Genomic DNA, 12,918 nt, shown 5'->3' on the forward strand with positions numbered 1-12,918 from the left:
AATTTTGCGATGCTGCGAGTAACAAACTGGGTTCAGTTTGGAGGTTGAAGAGGAACTTTCCCTCGCCAGGCCTCGACAGCCGTCTGTGTTTATCTCATCTCAGTTTATCTCATGCAGCGCAGGGCTAAATTTAAAATTATTAAATACTTAAGACAATGTATATTCTTCTATGACAAAAAATACAAGTGTTCATTTAAGCAAATAAACAGAGCCGTAAGAGATGTTTTTCAGAAACTGTTGTCTTTATTTTGATTTGCAACTAACAAATTTTTAAAAAATTTGTAGTTTTTGTTGTGCTCTCTATTATGTGAACCCCTCACCTAATTTGTTATGTTTTTTAACAAATTAAACCCCAACAATCAAATGATCCCCTGTGAGCAAGCACTAGGCACGGTGGAAAGGAAAAACTCCCTTTAAACAGGAAGAAACCTTTGACAGAACCAGGCTCAGGAAGGGGCAGCCATCTGTCGCGACTGGTTGGGGGGTGAGAGGCAAAAGAAAAGAAAAATGAGAGCACAAGTTAGCTAAATGTTGCTTATGTTGTCTGATATGAACAACGTATGGTTTTCTGGACTGTGGATGAAAAGCAGTCCATCATTACTAGTCTTTAAAAAGGGACTAATCGATCACCAAGGTGGCAATATGGCTCAACGAGGCCATAGACAGAGTTAAATAGGCAATCACTGTTAAGCACTGAAAAGCCCCAGTAACCCGCAGCTATAATAAGGCCTACTGCGGCAACACCTAAACCTATTTTAAGTAGGCGTTTGGCACCATGACGCCATGAACCACTAGTCGGAGCCACGTCAGGAGATGGTTCTGAGACAGGAGAATCAAGCTCCTCAGGTTGAAGACCAAGATTCTCCTGTGTCGGAACCACGTCAGGAGGTGGTTCCAAAGCAGGAAAAAAAAGCTCCTCGGGTTCAGGAGCAAAATTCTCCTGTGTCAGGACCACAGGTGGTTCCAAGGCAGGAAAAAAAAGCTCCTCGGGTTCAGGAGCAAAATTCTCCTGTGTCAGGACCACAGGTGGTTCCAAGGCAGGAAAAAAAAGCTCCTCAGGTTCAGGAGCAAAATTCTCCAGCTGCAGAGCCTCCAGAGATTCCACCTGTGACTGTTGTTCTTGGTACTCAAGAGGCTCTAAAGTTTTCTTGAGTTCGTCTCTCTCCCTTTCAATAAGTGACAACTGAGCAGCAATGCTGCTGTTCTGTCTAAGGAGATATTCTTCCTTTTCCAGAAAGTCACGGTGCATCATTTGAACGGTGTTAACCTGTTCCTGCAATTTAGCCTCCAGAGAATCCACCCTTGACTGTTTTTCATCCAGAGCCTGTCTCACCCGACGCTGAAGAACACATATTTCTTTTTTCAGCTCAATTATTTGTTCAGTCTTGTGATCTATTTCTCTATTCTGTTTTTCTATTATCTCTTCTTTTTTTGTTATTTTGTGGTGAGCTTCTCCCACTTGGTGCTCAAGTCTCTCTAACTCTGCCTTGACATCACGGTGGATCGTACTAATTTGTTCTTGTATTTTCATTTGAAGGTCTCTATACGATATTTCTCTCTCCACTAACCCATATAGTTCGTTTGATTCCGCTGGAATCGCTCTGTCAGACTGTGAATTATTGACTATTTCTCGTGACATTTCTTTAAAAGCTTAATGCAACGTGTCGAAAGAAAAATACGTGTGCTTAATTATTTAACTTTAAAATAGTCCCTTTCTGAAAGGTTTCTGGTTTGCTAAACACAACTCGCTGTTTCTGAAAATGTTCCAAGTAAAACTGTGTTTGCAAAGGTGAAGAGGGGCTATTTATAGACTTTTGTGGCAGCGAATTTGACGTCAGCGCTCTTTGAGCCTTTGATCCTTTGTTTCATCACAGGATCACATGACAGCTGTGCGTAATTCTGCGCATACTCAGAGAATACCCATTGTGACGCACGGTTTTGTTTTGAATTTTTTTTAAATACCCTGAAAACACTCCAAACAGTGTTTCCAACTTAGCGATTTTGTCGCTATATTTAGGGAGTTTTCAAACCCCCCTTAGCGTCGTTTTTTTTTTTTTTCTAAAAAGCGACTTGCGACAAATCTGGCGGCTTTTTCTGGTGTTATTGGAGGCTTATTTATGACGACTTTTGACGTGAAAGCGCTTGTTGCTCTTACTCTCAACAAGCAGCGGGTGCTGCCGTGGGCACCTCGCTCGTGCCAAAGCGCTCACAGGCGGAGGATAGTCCTCCTCCAGCCGCTGTCAGGGCAGGAGATGTTCACGTGCGTCCAAACTGCAAATGAATCGCGCACGAGCAAAGCCGCCGCTCCCGCACTGACTGTAACGCAGTCAATTCTTCTTTTACTGTTATGCTGTTTTGTGGATCACAAGGTTTAAAACTACTTGTAAACACACACACATACAGTAACTCCACCCTAACCTGCAGCTGCAGCGCAATTAACAACGAAAATTGTTTGTAAACGTGTCCTGGAGTTTACAGGTGCAGACAGTGCAACAGCTTCCAGGTCATTTATTCTGCCAATATGGCAAGAAGGTAGTGATGGCCCGCTTGAAGCTGACGCTCCGGAGCGTGTGTCGAAAAAAACAACACACTGGTTCAGAAGCACTGTGTCGAGGCTTGCTTCGTTTGGCAAAAGTCACGTGACCAGTGACGTCCGAAGCTTCATTACGCACGTAACTGCTTCGGTACCTGATTCAAACGGATATAAGGAAGTGAATCATCCACGGGATTCGTGGAGTGTGTTGATGGTGACAGAGAGCGAAGAGGTGATCATTCCACTGACAGATATGGAGCCAGCGAGGAAGAGAGGACATTCTGGCGTGTGGGAATATTTTGAGTTGATTTTGCTCAATTCATTTTATCTGCCGAAGTGAAAAACTTGAAATGTCCAAAATCATGTTTTCATAATGTAAATATCATTACAGCATATGACTTCAGGAACACTTCCATGTGAATTAAAGCTAATGAAGACTACAAAAATGTATTTGACACTATACGTACATTACATTGCTACACAGTTTAGAAAATCATTTTGTTTATTGTTTTTAGGTGATAGTCTGCAGGACCCAGGAATACCTGCATATCTACCAGCTTGCAGTGTAGTTCCTGCACTCCACAGCCTCTTCTGTTCCATGCAAGTGGATTTTCTCCAGGGCAGGAGAAACTATTTCTAAGAAAAGAAACAGACTCAGCCAGCGCACAGTAACACTAATCCTCTTTTTAAATGTAAATAACAAAAGGGCTACCTGACATAGAGCATGTTTTTACTTTGCAAGTTCTTGATTAGGGGTGGGTTTTGATTATCGCCTTTCTGATTACAATCCATGCTAAATTGAATAAAGTGATATTGATTCATTAAAATCCCGTGTCGATTTGTAAATTAACGTTATTATGCCTGAAACGCCAGCATCTCAGGTTAAACCTCACAACATGTCGTCAAACACCATACAGCTAACACAGTAACTGGGAGCAGGTTTACGGATTCTGCATACAAACGTGAACACAGAGCGCGGACCCGACGCGTCAGAGTCAGATTTTGGTGCGTCGTCGGGTCCGCGCTGTGTTTGCCTCTCTTTTTTTCCGCTGGCTTCTGCAGCTGCAGGTTTCATAACTCTCTGTTTACATCTCTAATTAAGTCTCACATGTGTCAGCTTTCTTTTAATAGATACGAAATTATGGATATATACTGTTAAATGATCAGAATTGTAATATTTCTGACTGAGGCAAAACTTTCCAGATTCCAATCAAATTGAATCGGATCCTGTATCGAATCAAAAATGATTCTACAAATCAGTGACGATGCAGCCGTACTCAGCTCCCTAAGCATTTTCCCTTTCCAGTTCACAATCAATCCCACCCCTAGGTCAAAAATATGTATAGGACAATTGGCCTCATCTAATATTTTGTATGAACCTGTCCAGCTGTCCAGTGATTAAACGACAAGTAGATGGAGGCAGGACTTCACAGCAGGGGCATACTCCATAATGTGCTGTGCATTCTCATATGTATATTATATATATTGCTCACTTATTGTATTTACCAACATCAAGGAGTTATGAGCAAAGAAAGGCCACACCATAGTGCATGTTTAAATAGGGAAAGTTTATTGATCAAAATGTATTACGCAAATACGCATTACATTTTTTTCAGCCCCCCAATCGAGAAAACAAAACCAATTACATGTTCAAAGCAACGGAACGGTGGCCCAATATCAGAGAGAACTCCACTCTTGAGTGAGCAGCGATGATTGAGCAGTCCGTTTTATTTTGCAGATTCAAGCTGCTCTTCAAAATTTTCACCACCAGATGTCACCGGAGAGGACTGTGTTGAAAAGCTTCGAGTAATGAACCGTTTTTCAATACAAGCTTCAGTGCTTCGGAAAGCTTCATTTGGCCATCACTACAAGAAGGTCATAACTGCTTCAAGCACTGTCTATATCAGGGGTAGGCAACGCCAGGCTTCGAGGGCCGGTGTCCTGCAGGCTTTAGATCTCACCCTGGGTCAACACACCTGAATCAAATGATTAGTTCATTACCAGCCCCCTGGAGAACTTCAAGACATGTTGAGGAGGTAATTTAGCCATTTGAATCAGCTGTGTTGGTTCAAGGACACATCTAAAACCTGCAGGACTCTGAGACAGGAGAGTCAAGCTCTTCACGTTGAGGACCAAGATTCTCCTGTGTCGGGACCACATCAGTAGATGGTTCTGAGACTGGAGAAACAAGCTCCTCAGGTTCAGGAGCACTACTATGACAATTTCCCACATGCCAAAGCAACGGAGGAATGTGCTTCATTTGAGCACAACACACAGGGAACCAGCAGTCAGTGATGGGCAATAGAGGAAGCCTGGAAGCAAGAAGCAATCCTGGACTACAATAGGCACAAATACAGCTTGGATAACCTAGAGAGGATGTCAGTCAGTACAGCCTTCCCTTGTTAGCAAGTAAAACCTGGTTCCGTTTTGTTTCCTTGCTTTCGTGAATGAGAATAAGTTTCTAAATTAGCGGGGCCTGTGGAAGCGCAGACCTAACAGAGTGTGCCATGTGTTGTGCTGTGTGTCACGTCACATGTGTATTCATACCTCACAGTGAATATAAACCACTAAGCCCACCAGCTAAATCCTGCAACCACACAGACCATACTGATGGATTACCACAGAGTAAAAATGGCTTGAGCAAGAAAGATCAGAACTCAGCCTAAACCTCCTGTGAATGAGACGAACTGTGTTTGACCTCCAGTGGGACAGATCATCTTAGAATTGTAGACATATTCTTGCTCTATGACAGATTCCCCGACTCATCTTCAGCCTGTTTCCAGCATTTCCTTTTCTGTTAGCTGCCACTTTAGCCAAGCAGCAGCGTGAGTACAAATTACAACCTAAAAAAGCCAAAAAACTGTGACCTGTTCTCAGTTTTCTACCACGGTCTAGCCATCTCTTAAATCTTAATGTTGATTCAGAGGTTTGCCTCTTTATTTAATTTAATAACAGTACAGTACTTTGTTTTTGGTAAGCATTGTTCTTAAGGTAAATATGTAAAAATTGTGTGTGTTTCAGTTCTGTGTCTTGTGTACTGTTTGTTCGTACATGTGTCTTTCTTGCTACTGTTACATCCAAATTTCCCCTTGTGGGACAATTCAAGGATTATTCTATTCTATGTCATTTGTTCACAGCCTCTCCCAGTCAGAGCTTTTCTCCATGCTTGTCTTACTGCACATGATGTTATTAGCACAACCACTTTAAAGGTGATAATTTAGGACTTCATCAATAACACAGACAGCAATGTAGTTAAACATCTTACACTTCATTTTTATTAGCAATGAACTTAACCTACATACACATTGTATTTATCACTACCACTCATTACAATATTCATTGTTTGCTCAAATGTAATTAATACTTTCATTTTTCTAAAAATACCTCAAAACACAATTGTATGGAAGTAATAAAACACAAACAAATCAGTAAAATATGTATTTTACAAAATTGTGCTAGATAACATTCTGCAGTATTGCACAAACTCTTTCCAATGACAAGTAAAATATAAACTATTTTGACCACTTTTTTCCATTTGACTGCATAAAAATGAACATTTACAAAGAGTTATCTTATCTTATCTAACTGTTAATTTAGACTTCATCATTATGCAATGCATACCCTGCTGCATCTAAGCCCAAACCAGTAACCAGGCAGAAGTACAGAACAGTGTCCCTGGTAAATGAAGAGGAATCAAACGGGGCTTGCGTTTGTGTGTGTGTATTTGTGTTTTAATACATGGTGGTGAAGCATCTTTTTTAAGACCCAAAGGGTTACTTTGGATATTTACAAGTCTGCTTTAACTCCAAATGATCAAAATTTAGATATCTATAAATTTCTAAGAGATCATAGTCATGTTTCTGCAGTCAAGCGACTAGTCTAAATTATGCGTGGTGACACTGCACTATTTTACAGAACCAGACTTCTAAAGGTCCAAACTAATCCTTTAACATTATATAGAAACATATGCACATTTACAAAAAACAACAAAAAGCAAAACAAAACAAATCGAGAACTCCAAGGAAGATCTCCTCTATTTTGTTCGCTAGCTGTCTAGCTTCACATGGTCACGTGTCGTGAGGGCAGCATAGTGAGGCTGCACTGACTTACAAAGCTTGCTCTACCCTAGGCAGTTCAAACACAGAACACGTCTTTGTACAAGCACAAGACACAGCAGTCGCTAAATAAACTAGAAAAGATTTGTCACCTGAACAGAGTTTGTGTGGATTCTATCAGTCATGTGTTAGCAGGGTGAACAGCAGTGGGCTGTGTTTATTCCTAGTGAGTCCAACTTCTTTACCAGCTTCTGGGGAAGTTAGGTTATATATTACCAGTAACTTTTCAGATCAAAAGGTGATAAAGTTCAGATTTTTTTTCACCATATCATTGATGAAACTTACTTTTTTTTTTTTTTTTTAAATTTCAGCATCAGGGACAAGGCTGTTAATTGTTAAGGTCAAGGTTAAGCATGTGTACTCTGTGTGAACACTCGAGAGCAACAGAACATGATCTGGGATGCACTGAACAGGTTCCTGAAAACTGTGGAACAAACCAAAAATGCTTATAAATATGTGACCTCATGCAGTGTGTGCACTTAACAAACAATGAAAATAGAGATTTTCCATTATTAAAATATGTAAAAGGACTCTGATGTGTGAGTGACGTCTGTTGTTATATCTTACACCGATTAGTTTTCTCTGAAATGTAAAAAGAAGAAACAAACATGTACTCCCCCTCCGTCTGCTCTCACCTATCATTTTAGTGATAAATATGTCTTGAATTCTCGAATTGACTCGTTAAATATTTAACCTAATTAAACCCTAAAAATGGAGTCATAAGACTTTTGTCCAAATGTTACCTGCAGTCACAACAACAGTCACCGGAAGGGGCTGAATACTGCAAAGACCCCACAGAACAATCAGACAATCCACTGTCAGTAAATGTGAGTAAATCTGTGATTCTGTGAGTAACACACTGGCTCCACGTTATCTCATCTCAGTTTATCTCATGCAGCGCAGGGCTAAATTTAAAATTATTAAATACTTAAGACAATGTATATTCTTCTATGACAAAAAATACAAGTGTTCATTTAAGCAAATAAACAGAGCCGTAAGAGATGTTTTTCAGAAACTGTTGTCTTTATTTTGATTTGCAACTAACAAATTTTTAAAAAATTTGTAGTTTTTGTTGTGCTCTCTATTATGTGAACCCCTCACCTAATTTGTTATGTTTTTTAACAAATTAAACCCCAACAATCAAATGATCCCCTGTGAGCAAGCACTAGGCACGGTGGAAAGGAAAAACTCCCTTTAAACAGGAAGAAACCTTTGACAGAACCAGGCTCAGGAAGGGGCAGCCATCTGTCGCGACTGGTTGGGGGGTGAGAGGCAAAAGAAAAGAAAAATGAGAGCACAAGTTAGCTAAATGTTGCTTATGTTGTCTGATATGAACAACGTATGGTTTTCTGGACTGTGGATGAAAAGCAGTCCATCATTACTAGTCTTTAAAAAGGGACTAATCGATCACCAAGGTGGCAATATGGCTCAACGAGGCCATAGACAGAGTTAAATAGGCAATCACTGTTAAGCACTGAAAAGCCCCAGTAACCCGCAGCTATAATAAGGCCTACTGCGGCAACACCTAAACCTATTTTAAGTAGGCGTTTGGCACCATGACGCCATGAACCACTAGTCGGAGCCACGTCAGGAGATGGTTCTGAGACAGGAGAATCAAGCTCCTCAGGTTGAAGACCAAGATTCTCCTGTGTCGGAACCACGTCAGGAGGTGGTTCCAAAGCAGGAAAAAAAAGCTCCTCGGGTTCAGGAGCAAAATTCTCCTGTGTCAGGACCACAGGTGGTTCCAAGGCAGGAAAAAAAAGCTCCTCGGGTTCAGGAGCAAAATTCTCCTGTGTCAGGACCACAGGTGGTTCCAAGGCAGGAAAAAAAAGCTCCTCAGGTTCAGGAGCAAAATTCTCCAGCTGCAGAGCCTCCAGAGATTCCACCTGTGACTGTTGTTCTTGGTACTCAAGAGGCTCTAAAGTTTTCTTGAGTTCGTCTCTCTCCCTTTCAATAAGTGACAACTGAGCAGCAATGCTGCTGTTCTGTCTAAGGAGATATTCTTCCTTTTCCAGAAAGTCACGGTGCATCATTTGAACGGTGTTAACCTGTTCCTGCAATTTAGCCTCCAGAGAATCCACCCTTGACTGTTTTTCATCCAGAGCCTGTCTCACCCGACGCTGAAGAACACATATTTCTTTTTTCAGCTCAATTATTTGTTCAGTCTTGTGATCTATTTCTCTATTCTGTTTTTCTATTATCTCTTCTTTTTTTGTTATTTTGTGGTGAGCTTCTCCCACTTGGTGCTCAAGTCTCTCTAACTCTGCCTTGACATCACGGTGGATCGTACTAATTTGTTCTTGTATTTTCATTTGAAGGTCTCTATACGATATTTCTCTCTCCACTAACCCATATAGTTCGTTTGATTCCGCTGGAATCGCTCTGTCAGACTGTGAATTATTGACTATTTCTCGTGACATTTCTTTAAAAGCTTAATGCAACGTGTCGAAAGAAAAATACGTGTGCTTAATTATTTAACTTTAAAATAGTCCCTTTCTGAAAGGTTTCTGGTTTGCTAAACACAACTCGCTGTTTCTGAAAATGTTCCAAGTAAAACTGTGTTTGCAAAGGTGAAGAGGGGCTATTTATAGACTTTTGTGGCAGCGAATTTGACGTCAGCGCTCTTTGAGCCTTTGATCCTTTGTTTCATCACAGGATCACATGACAGCTGTGCGTAATTCTGCGCATACTCAGAGAATACCCATTGTGACGCACGGTTTTGTTTTGAATTTTTTTTAAATACCCTGAAAACACTCCAAACAGTGTTTCCAACTTAGCGATTTTGTCGCTATATTTAGGGAGTTTTCAAACCCCCCTTAGCGTCGTTTTTTTTTTTTTCTAAAAAGCGACTTGCGACAAATCTGGCGGCTTTTTCTGGTGTTATTGGAGGCTTATTTATGACGACTTTTGACGTGAAAGCGCTTGTTGCTCTTACTCTCAACAAGCAGCGGGTGCTGCCGTGGGCACCTCGCTCGTGCCAAAGCGCTCACAGGCGGAGGATAGTCCTCCTCCAGCCGCTGTCAGGGCAGGAGATGTTCACGTGCGTCCAAACTGCAAATGAATCGCGCACGAGCAAAGCCGCCGCTCCCGCACTGACTGTAACGCAGTCAATTCTTCTTTTACTGTTATGCTGTTTTGTGGATCACAAGGTTTAAAACTACTTGTAAACACACACACATACAGTAACTCCACCCTAACCTGCAGCTGCAGCGCAATTAACAACGAAAATTGTTTGTAAACGTGTCCTGGAGTTTACAGGTGCAGACAGTGCAACAGCTTCCAGGTCATTTATTCTGCCAATATGGCAAGAAGGTAGTGATGGCCCGCTTGAAGCTGACGCTCCGGAGCGTGTGTCGAAAAAAACAACACACTGGTTCAGAAGCACTGTGTCGAGGCTTGCTTCGTTTGGCAAAAGTCACGTGACCAGTGACGTCCGAAGCTTCATTACGCACGTAACTGCTTCGGTACCTGATTCAAACGGATATAAGGAAGTGAATCATCCACGGGATTCGTGGAGTGTGTTGATGGTGACAGAGAGCGAAGAGGTGATCATTCCACTGACAGATATGGAGCCAGCGAGGAAGAGAGGACATTCTGGCGTGTGGGAATATTTTGAGTTGATTTTGCTCAATTCATTTTATCTGCCGAAGTGAAAAACTTGAAATGTCCAAAATCATGTTTTCATAATGTAAATATCATTACAGCATATGACTTCAGGAACACTTCCATGTGAATTAAAGCTAATGAAGACTACAAAAATGTATTTGACACTATACGTACATTACATTGCTACACAGTTTAGAAAATCATTTTGTTTATTGTTTTTAGGTGATAGTCTGCAGGACCCAGGAATACCTGCATATCTACCAGCTTGCAGTGTAGTTCCTGCACTCCACAGCCTCTTCTGTTCCATGCAAGTGGATTTTCTCCAGGGCAGGAGAAACTATTTCTAAGAAAAGAAACAGACTCAGCCAGCGCACAGTAACACTAATCCTCTTTTTAAATGTAAATAACAAAAGGGCTACCTTACATTGAGCATGTTTTTACTTTGCAAGTTCTTGATTAGGGGTGGGTTTTGATTATCGCCTTTCTGATTACAATCCATGCTAAATTGAATAAAGTGATATTGATTCATTAAAATCCCGTGTCGATTTGTAAATTAACGTTATTATGCCTGAAACGCCAGCATCTCAGGTTAAACCTCACAACATGTCGTCAAACACCATACAGCTAACACAGTAACTGGGAGCAGGTTTACGGATTCTGCATACAAACGTGAACACAGAGCGCGGACCCGACGCGTCAGAGTCAGATTTTGGTGCGTCGTCGGGTCCGCGCTGTGTTTGCCTCTCTTTTTTTCCGCTGGCTTCTGCAGCTGCAGGTTTCATAACTCTCTGTTTACATCTCTAATTAAGTCTCACATGTGTCAGCTTTCTTTTAATAGATACGAAATTATGGATATATACTGTTAAATGATCAGAATTGTAATATTTCTGACTGAGGCAAAACTTTCCAGATTCCAATCAAATTGAATCGGATCCTGTATCGAATCAAAAATGATTCTACAAATCAGTGACGATGCAGCCGTACTCAGCTCCCTAAGCATTTTCCCTTTCCAGTTCACAATCAATCCCACCCCTAGGTCAAAAATATGTATAGGACAATTGGCCTCATCTAATATTTTGTATGAACCTGTCCAGCTGTCCAGTGATTAAACGACAAGTAGATGGAGGCAGGACTTCACAGCAGGGGCATACTCCATAATGTGCTGTGCATTCTCATATGTATATTATATATATTGCTCACTTATTGTATTTACCAACATCAAGGAGTTATGAGCAAAGAAAGGCCACACCATAGTGCATGTTTAAATAGGGAAAGTTTATTGATCAAAATGTATTACGCAAATACGCATTACATTTTTTTCAGCCCCCCAATCGAGAAAACAAAACCAATTACATGTTCAAAGCAACGGAACGGTGGCCCAATATCAGAGAGAACTCCACTCTTGAGTGAGCAGCGATGATTGAGCAGTCCGTTTTATTTTGCAGATTCAAGCTGCTCTTCAAAATTTTCACCACCAGATGTCACCGGAGAGGACTGTGTTGAAAAGCTTCGAGTAATGAACCGTTTTTCAATACAAGCTTCAGTGCTTCGGAAAGCTTCATTTGGCCATCACTACAAGAAGGTCATAACTGCTTCAAGCACTGTCTATATCAGGGGTAGGCAACGCCAGGCTTCGAGGGCCGGTGTCCTGCAGGCTTTAGATCTCACCCTGGGTCAACACACCTGAATCAAATGATTAGTTCATTACCAGCCCCCTGGAGAACTTCAAGACATGTTGAGGAGGTAATTTAGCCATTTGAATCAGCTGTGTTGGTTCAAGGACACATCTAAAACCTGCAGGACTCTGAGACAGGAGAGTCAAGCTCTTCACGTTGAGGACCAAGATTCTCCTGTGTCGGGACCACATCAGTAGATGGTTCTGAGACTGGAGAAACAAGCTCCTCAGGTTCAGGAGCACTACTATGACAATTTCCCACATGCCAAAGCAACGGAGGAATGTGCTTCATTTGAGCACAACACACAGGGAACCAGCAGTCAGTGATGGGCAATAGAGGAAGCCTGGAAGCAAGAAGCAATCCTGGACTACAATAGGCACAAATACAGCTTGGATAACCTAGAGAGGATGTCAGTCAGTACAGCCTTCCCTTGTTAGCAAGTAAAACCTGGTTCCGTTTTGTTTCCTTGCTTTCGTGAATGAGAATAAGTTTCTAAATTAGCGGGGCCTGTGGAAGCGCAGACCTAACAGAGTGTGCCATGTGTTGTGCTGTGTGTCACGTCACATGTGTATTCATACCTCACAGTGAATATAAACCACTAAGCCCACCAGCTAAATCCTGCAACCACACAGACCATACTGATGGATTACCACAGAGTAAAAATGGCTTGAGCAAGAAAGATCAGAACTCAGCCTAAACCTCCTGTGAATGAGACGAACTGTGTTTGACCTCCAGTGGGACAGATCATCTTAGAATTGTAGACATATTCTTGCTCTATGACAGATTCCCCGACTCATCTTCAGCCTGTTTCCAGCATTTCCTTTTCTGTTAGCTGCCACTTTAGCCAAGCAGCAGCGTGAGTACAAATTACAACCTAAAAAAGCCAAAAAACTGTGACCTGTTCTCAGTTTTCTACCACGGTCTAGCCATCTCTTAAATCTTAATGTTGATTCAGAGGTTTGCCTCTTTATTTAATTTAATAACAGTA

General features: G+C 41.5%; 3 protein-coding genes across 3 annotated transcripts in view; all 3 read right to left on the minus strand.

Moving 5' to 3' along the window:
* Nucleotides 1–215: 215 nt before the first annotated feature.
* LOC147324183 (uncharacterized) lies at nucleotides 216–1,989 on the minus strand. The gene has a single exon (XM_086297816.1). It carries the CDS (start codon nucleotides 1,637–1,639, stop codon nucleotides 608–610), a length of 1,032 nt encoding a protein of 343 aa, XP_086153942.1. The 5' UTR covers nucleotides 1,640–1,989; the 3' UTR covers nucleotides 216–607.
* Nucleotides 1,990–6,485: 4,496 nt separating this feature from the next.
* On the minus strand, nucleotides 6,486–9,420 carry LOC147324184 (uncharacterized). Its single transcript, XM_086297815.1, has one exon. It carries the CDS (start codon nucleotides 9,066–9,068, stop codon nucleotides 8,037–8,039), a length of 1,032 nt encoding a protein of 343 aa, XP_086153941.1. The 5' UTR covers nucleotides 9,069–9,420; the 3' UTR covers nucleotides 6,486–8,036.
* Nucleotides 9,421–12,041: 2,621 nt separating this feature from the next.
* Nucleotides 12,042–12,918, minus strand: part of LOC147324185 (uncharacterized) — a 2,262-nt gene continuing 1,385 nt past the window's right edge. The window contains exon 2 of the mRNA XM_086302448.1: nucleotides 12,042–12,104. Within this exon, the coding sequence (XP_086158574.1) occupies nucleotides 12,042–12,104 (63 nt within the window). The remainder of the gene's footprint in view (nucleotides 12,105–12,918) is intronic.

Source organism: Aulonocara sp. 'chitande type north' Nkhata Bay, linkage group LG7, assembly GCF_057382095.1.
Source record: "Aulonocara sp. 'chitande type north' Nkhata Bay isolate Kocher_YH1m ecotype deep benthic linkage group LG7, A_spYH_male_GT1.1, whole genome shotgun sequence".
Classification (NCBI taxonomy): domain Eukaryota; kingdom Metazoa; phylum Chordata; class Actinopteri; order Cichliformes; family Cichlidae; genus Aulonocara; species Aulonocara sp. 'chitande type north' Nkhata Bay.